This window comes from Haliotis rufescens, unplaced genomic scaffold, assembly GCF_023055435.1.
Source record: "Haliotis rufescens isolate VD_foot unplaced genomic scaffold, xgHalRufe1.0.p SCAF_7, whole genome shotgun sequence".
Lineage (NCBI taxonomy): Eukaryota > Metazoa > Mollusca > Gastropoda > Lepetellida > Haliotidae > Haliotis > Haliotis rufescens.
In genome coordinates, this window is record NW_025964361.1 from 50,758,083 (window position 1) to 50,769,277 (window position 11,195).

At 44.2% G+C, this 11,195-nt stretch overlaps 1 protein-coding gene across 1 annotated transcript; it reads left to right on the forward strand.

Annotated features, from left to right (window-relative positions):
* The first annotated feature begins 4,618 nt into the window (after positions 1-4,618).
* On the forward strand, positions 4,619-9,182 carry LOC124127545. Its single transcript, XM_046490939.2, has 2 exons — positions 4,619-4,692; positions 8,747-9,182. The coding sequence occupies exons 1-2, from the start codon at positions 4,642-4,644 to the stop codon at positions 9,032-9,034; spliced, it is 339 nt and encodes a 112-aa protein (XP_046346895.1). The 5' UTR covers positions 4,619-4,641; the 3' UTR covers positions 9,035-9,182.
* Positions 9,183-11,195: the final 2,013 nt, after the last annotated feature.

The following is an 11,195-nucleotide window of genomic DNA, read 5'->3' on the forward strand; positions in this document are numbered from 1 at the left end:
AAGTCAATGGTTCATCTGAAAAAACAACTAAACGGGAACATGTAGTACAAGTCCACATAGGGATTTGCATCGGACATAATTCTTGTCACTGATGTGTCAAATTTGGAAATCTCCTACACATGTCTCCAATAAAACCTTTTGAAAAGGAATCAACAGTTTATACAATGACTTGGTTTTTTTATCAGACCTCAGATGTCCGCTGCCGATCATCAGAAGACTATCGACCACGCTGGTGGTGATGGGCAGCGTGTCTGCGGTCTGTGGGGTGCCCACCGTGGTGCTGGCCGCACCAATCCCCTCCATCCCCTTCATCACGGGGTCCGGCGTGTGGACGGGAGCCATGGCAAGTACACTTTTAATGTCGGATATAATTTCAGAGCGATAATATGATATTGTGATCAGATAATCTGTTCATTGTAAAGTGCGTTTTCCTTTTATGAGGGCGGCGACAGCTTCAGCAGAAATGATCTGGAGAACGTGGTTTCGAATCCAAATGTTCTACAATTATGATTTTAGTGTTGTTTCCAATATTGAAACGTCAATGATTTGCGACACTTTGCAATTTCCCCTCATGATAAACTCTCAACAGTGATAAAATTTAAATATTGATACAAACGGCACATAAAGACGTCCACTCTTACGATGGTACCATCCTGGGGATTTCAGGGTGATATATATACTGTAATACATATAAAGAATCGCACCCGAGTGTCTTTTGATATCAAACATATCAACACGAGTTGATAAAAGTGGGAAAATTCCGAGGCTTGCCGAGGATTTTTGCCACTTTTATCAACGAGTGTTGATATATTTGATATCAAAAGACACGAGGGTGAGATTTTATTTATCATCCAACATCATTCTTTCAACTTTTTCAATTTGTAGACAGTAATTAGCAGTGTCTTCAGTGTAAAAAGTACTGAAAACATCTTCAGTATCAGAGCCATTAGTGATGTCATTTGATTGTGACGTCATGGTAACCAGTGATGTCACAATGGTCTGCAAAGCATTGTGATGTAATTTCATTGCAGCGATATCTACAGTGTAGATATCGCTTGATCTCATCCAAGCGATATCTCCTGTGGGAGCCAGTTTTGGATGATAAATTACTGTTATGCCACTACATTCTAAAAGTGAGACATCTCAGGAATGCCATTTCATATGTTGTGCCAACCCTTCATTCGTGAGCGATGAACGTGATAGATGTCGATGGTAAATTGGGTCAGCTGAGATATACACCACTCTACATCCTCACACGGATAACCCAAGGGAGGTTCTTAAATACTATAAGTGTGTTCGTGTCAACCGGGGATGGGAAAAGTCCTCTATCTTAGCGCCACGGCTGTAGTTAACGTATGGGGGTTACGATCTTAGCAGTCGGAGGTAAGCGGTTAATATAATCGTAGCGCTGAGGTCACTCGATGAAATAATCCCGGGAGACGACGAGAGCTGGGTTTTGTTTCATCGTTTCAGTTTATTTATCTCTCGTGTGTGTGTGCACCACCCAGGGTGGTGCTACGAAACTAAATGTGATGACAATTGTGGTCCACACGTCCGATTAGATGGTACCTAAAAACAGATGCAGCATTTCGGAAAAGATGGGGGATGGTGTTGGACCACAAGATTACACGGAAGTGTTAATAGACGAATGCAAAATCATTAACGAAGAAAGTAGTGTTGGTAGTTTATGTTCTAAATATTCCTGTTGAAAGCATCTAGACATACTTTACATAAGGAGCACTAATGTCCCTAAGCTCAACGAATTTATGTTAATGCTTGTCCGCAGTGAGTGAGTGAGTGAGTGAGTGAGTTGGGTTTAATGTCGCTTTTAACAGTATTCCAGTTATATCGCGGCGTGTCAGCTTAATGTGGGAGGAAAGCCCGAAGTGATGCAGGTCTAAGACGTTTACCACTTCGGTGAAACCCACGAGCACGGGTATGGTGCTGACAAACCTAGAAACGTAATTGGGGCGAACCGGGATTCGAACCTACAATCATAGGTTTCTGGTGTGCCCAAGGGACGCAACTCTGCACAGAGAATAGCGGCGCCTCAGACGACTGGGCCACCCTTTCCCCCTGGTGGATAAGTGAAGTTCATTGCGAACCAGGATCTCCAGCTCTGCACCTGACTATATGTCAATAATTGTTTTTATTTTTATCATCATCATCATCATCATCATCATCATCATCATCATGATGTCGTCGTCGCGGCAAGAATTGATCCACTTGGGTCTAGGGTGAGACATCAGCAATCAAACCCGATTATCCAAAGGTTACAAACATCAAAGAACGTATCCGAAGTATTGCTCCACGTGTTAAGTCTGGAAAGGAAATATATGGTATAATTAGTTCCCTTGTCACACGATATTACCAATAAACACGTACAGTCATACTAGTTTCCTGTCTGTAGATGAATAATAAAGATCAGATGGTAGCGTTAATCGTGACGATAGCCAGTTTGTTTTTATAGCTTTGCAAATATGCAAATGATCTTACTGACGTGTACTGGACGCCTTGGACATTATATGGTACCGTTGATTGTCAGACATCACTTGTCAAACGTCCATATGAACATAGAATACTTCCTTGAAAATTTTTAATTAGCATTTTAATTAGCATCTATAGTATGGTTGTCTCGCTCCTATACTTGAAGAAAGATCATAATTAGTTTCGCGATGCTTGTCGTGAGAGGCGACTTACGGGATCGGGTCGTCAGGCTCAGTCACTTGGTTGATGCCTGTCAGCGTGTCCCGCTTGCGTAGATCAATGCCCAAGGTGTTAGTCACTGGATTGTCTGGTCCAGACTCGATTATTAGAAAGCAATCATATAGCTGGATTATTTTGGCGTATGGCGTTAAATAACAAACAAACAAAACTCTCTGGATCTGTGTATAGGATCATTACATGAGGTGATAGAGATGTGCCCCAAACAAGTCGGACCCGTGAAGATCCGGGGTAGAATAGGTCTTCAGCAACCCACACTTGCCGTAAAAGGCGACTATGCGTGTCGTAAGAGGCGACTAACGATATCGGGTGGTCAGGCTCGCTGACTTGGTTGATACTTGTCATCGATCCAAATTGCGCGGATCGATGTTCATGATATTAATCACTGGATTGTCTGGTCCAGACTCGATTATTTACAGACCGCCGTCGTATAGCTGGAATATTGCTGAGTGCGGCGTTAAACAACCAACCAACCAACCAACCAACCAACAAAACAAGTCGTCTACATGATATCTCATAATCATTTATGAGCCGTTTCCTCGTCTATTTATCACCACTGCTAATTACACGACTGCATCTCCAGTGGTCTGTTTCGAAACAGGTTTTGAAACTTGAATGAGTGAATGTTGTTTTACTCCATTGTCAGCAATGTTCCATCCCTATTATGACGGCCTTCAGATAATCGAGGGGCGGTCGGGTAGCCTAGTGGTTAAAGCGTTCGCTCGCCACGCCGAAGACCCGGTTTCGATTCCCGACATGGGTACAATGTGTGAAGCCCATTTCTGGTGTCCCCCGCTGTAATATTGCTGGAATATTGCTAAAAGCGGCGTAAAACCAAACTCAATCACTCACTAAGATAATCGAATGTTCAAGATATCGTGTTGAAATGTCAAATACTATGTTAAAACTTCATAAAGTAGTATTTTGAACTTTCAACATAGTGTCTTGAAATGTTAATTAAGTATCTTGAATTGTCAATATAATATCTTGAAATTTCATATCAATACCTTCTGAAGAAAAGAAATATACAATGATATGGCCCTAATGGTTTTCGTATATTAGAAGTGTCTTACTTGTACCGTATATACGTTTATGGTGAGAGGCTCGCTGACTTGGTTGATGCTTGTCATCCATTCGTGACCAACTCATGTCATTCCGGTACAAGCCGAATAGCGACTCGTGCCCCTCTCGTGGCCATTTTTTGCGACCGGGTTCCGTCTTAGCGCAAACGGGCATACCTAAAACAATTGTCAACTCGTTGCGTATTGGTTCACATATATTTCCCCATATATTTTATATATATTTCAGATGCAATTAAAAGCACATCGGGTCATGCGGAATTTTACAGTATGATTAAACACATTTAACTGTGTCTTGGGTATACTTTTAGATGCAAGACATATGTAAAATCAAATATTGTTTCTGAGTGATTCTTCGAAGAACTTGAAATCATACACGCATTCTGATTGGTTTGTCGTATTTTCGCACATGACATGCATCGACAGGGGGACGAGTCTTCTTGCAGGTTACGGAAAAGGGCGAGTGGGGACGAATGGCTTGTCATCGTATCTCGTTGCTAAAGATGTCAATCACTAGATTGTCTGGTCCAGACTCAATTATTTGTAGACCGCCGTCATATAGCTGGAATATTGCTGAGTGCGGCGCTATTTTAAAACTACAAACTAACAAACGAATATATAAACGCAAAGGGTTCTCTCTACTGGTAAACTAAATGAGCTACTGTTCTATAGCGCGATGTTAGCGCTACGTCAACCGCTACGTTTATTACAGAGCATCCAGACAGTCGCAGACAAAAGTAGCTTTGTTTAACGAGAACGCAAATAGTATACGACAGATTATGAGTAATCATCGTTTGTCTTTGTTTTGTAGGTAATTATAGTTGGGGTTTTAGGGCTAATGCTGACCAAGGAAGCAATAAAGGAAAGGTCACCAAAGCTGAAGTGGCTGGTAAGTTCAGTAAGATGTTGTAGTAGCTTACTGAGTGAGTGAGTGGGTGTTTGGGTGAGTGAGTGAGTGAGTGAGTGAGTGAGTGAGTGAGAAGGTGAGTGAGTGATTGGGAGTGTGAGTGAGTGAATAAGGGTGGGAGGGAGGGGGGGGGGGGGGTTAGTGATCAAGGAAGTGAGTGTGGGTGTGAGTGAGTGTGGGTGTGAGTGAGTGAATAAGGGAGGGAGGGAGGGAGGGGGGACGGAGGGTGTGGGTTTTTTAGTAATTTAGTGAGTGAGTGGGGGTGTGAGTGAGTGGGGGTGTGAGAGTGAATAAGGGAGGGAGGGGGGCGGAGGGTGTGGGGGTTTTAGTGATTAAGTGAGTGAGTGGGGGTGTGAGTGAGTGAATAAGGGAGGGAGGGAAGGAGGACGGAGGGTGTGGGGGTTTTAGTGATTAAGTGAGTGAGTGGGGGTGTGAGTGAGTGCGGGTGTGAGTGAGTGAATAAGGGAGGGAGGGAGGTGGACGGAGGGTATGGGGGGTTTAGTGATTAAGTGAATCAGTGGGGGTGTGAGTGAGTGAGTGCATAAGGGGGGTAGGGGGGACGGAGGGTGTGGGGGTTTTAGTGATTGAAGGGGAAGTGTACACGCAAAAATCACTTTCTTTCTTTATCTAAACAAATCGCAATTTTAGAATTAGTTAGTATCTGTGTTTGAAAATATACGCTCATTTTTTTTCACAGTGAAAGTAGGAAGCTCACAATAGTGTTAAAATGATATGTCGTTATGAGGCCTTCGTTTTACGAGCGAAATAGGCCTGAGTTATCCCCCTTAGATTATGACGTAATTGGTGCCAATTCAACTGGGTCCCTGACTATTCTCAACGCAAAAGATATCAAGGACCAGTTTGCGGTAAAACAACATGGTCTACGACACACTCCGGCGCAGTGGTGACTCAGCATAACACTATGCTGGCTGGCATCTGGGACGCTAGAATCACACACCTAGACCTACACCACGTGAAGCGGCTCTAACAAAGCATGATGACGTCATAATGTTTATCAATTGGCACCAATGACGTCATATTGCAAGGGGCATAAGCCATGGTGTTTTTGTTATGGAAATAGAACACTTGGTAAATGTGAAAAATATAAATCGTTTTAATGCAAAAAATATGTTAATTAAATATGATGTTTTTATATTTTTGTCTATGACACTTCTATGTTAACACTTTTAATGTGGAAAAAGTACAAGAAAAATTGGTTCATTTCCGTGTGAAGTTGCCCTTTAAGTGAGTGAGTGAGTGCGTGTTATTACGGCGTGTCAGCTTGGAACCCCCAAAGTGATGAACTCCTGAGAGGTTAACCACTTTGGTGATGAGCAAGAGCAAGGATATGATGCTGACAATCCATAAACACAATTAGGCCGAATCTGGGCTCCGAGCTCAATCCTATCAATCTCGATGATTCGAGACGATGTAAGTTTATGGCCATTGCAGCGTCTTTTAGGGGAGACTCTGCATGTAGCGAACCTGCACTTTGACGTTTCTACTGTATTTGAATTATTTATAAATTTCCGAATGTGAAAGTAAGTGGTGACGTTTGTATTCTCGTTCCCTTGATTGTACATTGATATACTGAAGGGATATGGGGAAAATGATCGTACCAGGAGCGTTCGGTACTTTCGCTGTTGCTGTGAGTGTCTTGAAACACATAAAGCTGAGTAACCTATATGGTAGAGTGGCGTCCCTTGGACATGCCAGGAACCTATGATCGTGACCTCTTAGTATAGGTTAGACCACGAGGACCTAGTGTCTCATCGTTGAAATGGTTAATTAAACCATTAACCATCTCAACGATTAGACACTGGGGTCTGAGGGATCTTACATACCATGTCCAACATTTATAGCACCTAAAATGCTTAATAAGCATTGTTTTGTTTAAGGGCGGTCGGGTAGCCTGGTGGTTAAAGCGTTCGCTCGTCACGCCGAAGACCCGGGTTCGATTCCCGACATGGGTACAATGTGTGAAGCCCATTTCTGGTGTCCCCCGCCGTGATATTGCTGGAATATTGCTAAAAGCGGCGTAAAACCATACTCACTCACTCACTTGTTTTGTTTAAGGTATTTTGAAAGATATTCAGGAACTGTGAGAACACTGTGCGAGTCGGTACTGCGTGAAGCACGTGAAATCTGTCCCCCGAGCCTTTCGCACGTGCACCTCGCACTTTGCCGATTTTGGTTATGAAATGCATGTTCCGGGGCAAGTATACCATTCATTTTGGACCAAGCATATTTATCAATCACCGCGATTGTATTTGCCCATGTTGATGGGACTATTATGAGCAATCCTAGCCCTCATAAAAATAATAGTATTTTCTTTTCTATCTGTTTTTTTCGTTGAACGAAAAGCTACCAAATCACAAGAACTGTACAAATACCAGAATGCATTGAGTAACATACTTTATAAAAAAAGTGCATAAAACATATTTCGCAGTTCATAAACGGATAAGCAATTAGTCCTGATGTAAGTAAATGTTTAGTTGTTTATTTCATACAATTTTTCCCAAGTCACCATCGCAGAAGTCTACATTCATTAACCTTCTGTGCGAACTTCGTGGGTTCGAATCCCGCTGGCGACTAACGTTTTTTATGAAATTGTTCAATCATCACGATAAATGACAGGGGGGGGGGGGGGGGGGAATAGAAAGAAGTTCCGTCATTGCCAAGTGGTGTTTAACTAACAATTCAGTTAGTTAGCCCACGGTTTAAGACAAATGAGTCATGGTTTAAGCGGTGTTAAATCAAACTCACTCACTCAGTAATGCACGTGTCCATCTTCCATGTGTGCTGATACGTGTATATGTCTGTAACGTGCGTAGACGCCTGATGAAGATGAACCGATTACGTAAGTGCCACAGACGGATACGTGGGAGGTGCTCCCTATTGTGTTATCAGCCAGGACGTGGGAGGTGCTCCCTATTGTGTTATCAGCCAGGACGTGGGAATCGCTCCCTATTGTGTTATCAGCCAGGAAGTGGGAATCGCTCCCTATTGTGTTATCAGCCAGGAAGTGGGAGGTGCTCCCTATTGTGTTATCAGATTGGACGTGGGAGGTGTTCCCTATTTTGTTATCAGCCAGGACGTGGGAATAACTCCCTATTGTGTTATCAGCCTGGGCGTGGGAATTACTCCCTATTGTGTTATCAGCCTGGGCGTGGGAATTACTCCCTATTGTGTGATCAGCCTGGATGTGTGAGGTGCTCCCTATTGTGTTAACAGCCAGGACGTGGGAGGTGCTCCCTATTGTGTTATCAGCCAGGACGTGGGAGGTGCTCCCTATTGTGTTATCAGCCAGGACGTGGGAATTACTCCCTATTGTGTTATCAGCCAGGATGTGGAAATTACTCCCTATTGTGTTATCAGCCAGGACGTCGAACGTGCTCCCTATTGTGTTAACAGCCAGGACGTGGGAATTACTCCCTATTGTGTTATCAGCCAGGACGTGGGAGGTGCTCCCTATTGTGTTATCAGCCAGGACGTGGGAGGTGCTCCCTATTGTGTTATCAGCCAGGACGTGGGAGGTGCTCCCTATTGTGTTATCAGCCAGGACCTGGGAAGCGTTCGCCAGAAAGGGTTCGCCAGGAACCAGGTTCACCCCGATTATGATTCTAATTTTGACAGCAACAAACCCGTACTCGTGGCTTTCAAAAAAGTGGTCAACTTCTGAGATCTGCATCATTTCGGGTTTTCCTCCCACATTAACCAGACACGCCCTGATATAACTGGAATACTGTTCATAGCGGTTTTAAACTCACTCACTCATTCACTCCCTTTAACACAGGGTCGATGGTGGAAATAGAAATTAAACATGTTTAAGTAATCTTAGACTAATACGGTCAGATGTTAAAATCGTATAAAAAAAGATAGTAAAAGGTTACATCACCTAATGAGTTACACGTATTTTGTTGTTTTTATTAATAAAATTTAATTATTATTTTTAAAATCCACTTTGTTGATATTTACGACGGTCAATCAACAAAATAAAGAAACAAAAACGATATATGTCAATGACTATTTCCAGGCTATTGCAGTGCAGATAACATCCATTTTCACCACCCAGCTGGCAGTGCTCCATACGGCGTGGAACGTGTGGGGCCTGATAGCGTGTCTCACCAACCCAGATCCTGGACCGCACTTTGCAGCGCAGTGCCACGTCAACAACGCCGGAATCAGCGTTCAAGCCGCATATGGCATCCTTGTCGGAATCGGAATGGCGGCCACTTGTGTCGTGACGTCCATCTGTTCCTCAGCTGTGGTGAGGGCCATAAAAACCGCAGAACGGGAAGAAAGAACAGAAGTGATCGTATAATGAGAGGTCATCGCATATGTTTTTATTAACTCTGACGGCATGAGGCTACAGGATTTCTTTGCTGGATCCCATCAATAACCCTGATATGAGAGTAACCATTTGATTTTCAGGGGCGGGTGTATATGTGCGCGTGTGTGTGTGCGCGTGTGTGAAGGGAGTGTATGGGGTGGGGTTGGGGTGGGGGAAGAATTTTGGTTTGAGAAATGTCCATCCTCTCTTCCGCCCTCTTCTTCTCTTGACTTCCCCAGTAAAAATTAAGTTAGAATAGGGTGAGTGAGTGAGTTGGGTTTAACGCCGCTTTTAACAGTATTACAGTTATATCGCGGCGTGTCACCTCAGTGTGGGAGGAAAGCCCGAAGTGATGCAGGTCTAAGACCTTTCCCACTTTGATGAAACCCACGAGCACGGGTATGGTGCTGACAAACCTAGAATCAGGGCGAACCGGGATTCGAACCCGTAATCATAGGTTTCTGGCGTGCCCAAGGGACGCAACTCTGTACAGCGAATCGCGGCGCCTCAGACGACTGGGATACCCGTGCCCCCAGTTAGAATTGGTCTTCAACAAAGCTTGGTTGTCGTTGTAGACAACGAATTGGATCGGGTGGTCAGGCTCCTTGACTTGGTTGATGCATGTCATGGTATCCCAAATGTGTAGATCGATGGTCACGATGTCAATCACTGAATTGTCTGGTCCAGGCATCACCACAACCGCCCAAATCACCCCAAAATCAAATGGTTGCTCCCTAATCGGACATATTAGTGTGTGTGCTTATTTCGGATTGTTTTCTATAAAAGGCCACAACATGTATTTATGTCATTGGTTTCATTGGTATAATTGTGTAATTGTGTTTTGACCAGGAAGTGATGTGAAACGAGAACGTTGTTTTAGGTGGCGTTTGGGTGGTGCTTGTATGTGTGTATCTGCCAGTGGTGTTGAAGATTTATGCATTTGCAGTCATTCGCCTATAAGATCAGGGCCCACTTGCACAAAGCGATCTTAGCGCTAAGATGATCATAACTCCCATACTTTATTATAGTGAGTGAGTTTGATTTTACGGCGCCTTTAGCAATACTCCAGCAATATCACGGCGGGGGACGCCAAAAATGGGCTTCACACATTGTACCCATGTCGGGAATCGAACCCGGGTCTTCGGCGTGACGAGCGAATGCTTTAACCAGTAGGCTACCCGACCGCCTTACTTTATTATAGGTTTACAAAAGTCTTAGAGCTAAGATCGTTTTGTGCAAGTGGCCACAGAAGATTTCTATCTAATGTTATACACCAGGACAATGTTGGTGTACAGGTTAGAGGGTTTGATTGCCGAGGCCGATGTTTTGTTTGTTTGTTGTTTCACGCCGCATTCCCTGCTATGTCAGGGCGGTATGTAAATAATCCAAACAGCGCCAGACAATCCAGTGATGGAGATCATGAGCATCGATCTACGCGATTGGGATACGACGACATGCATCAACCAAGCCACCGAATCTGACCACCCGATCCATGTGTCGCTTCCTTCTACCAGCATAGTTAGCTGGGACCTGTTATAGCCCGGAATCCCCACTGAGCATATATTGTATTAGTTATGGGTGAGTGAGTGAGTGAGTTGGGTTTAACACCACTTTTAACAGTATTCCAGTTATATCACGGCGTGTCAGCTTAATGTGGGAGGAAAGCCCGAAGTGATGCAGGTCTCAGACGTTTACCACTTCGGTGAAACCTACGAGCACGGGTATTGTACTGACAAGCCTAAAACATAATTGGGGCGAACCGGGATTCGAACCGACAACCATAGGTTTCTGGTTGGTTGGTTGGTTGGTTTTACGCCGCACTCAGCAATATTCCAGCTATATGGCGGCGGCCTGTAAATAATCCAGTCTGGACCAGATAATCCAATGATTAAAATCATGAGCATCGATACACGCAACTGGGATTGATGACATGCATCAACTAAGTCAGCGAGCCAGCGAGCCAGACCACCCGATCCCGTTAGTCGCCTTTTACGACAAGCATAGTCGCCTTTTACGGCAAGCATGGTTTGCTGAAAACCCATTCTTACCCGGATCTTCACGGGTCCCATAGGTTTCTGTCGTGCCCAGGGTACGCAACTCTGCACAGCGAGTCGCGTCACCTTAGACGACTGGGCCACCCGTGTCCCCTTAC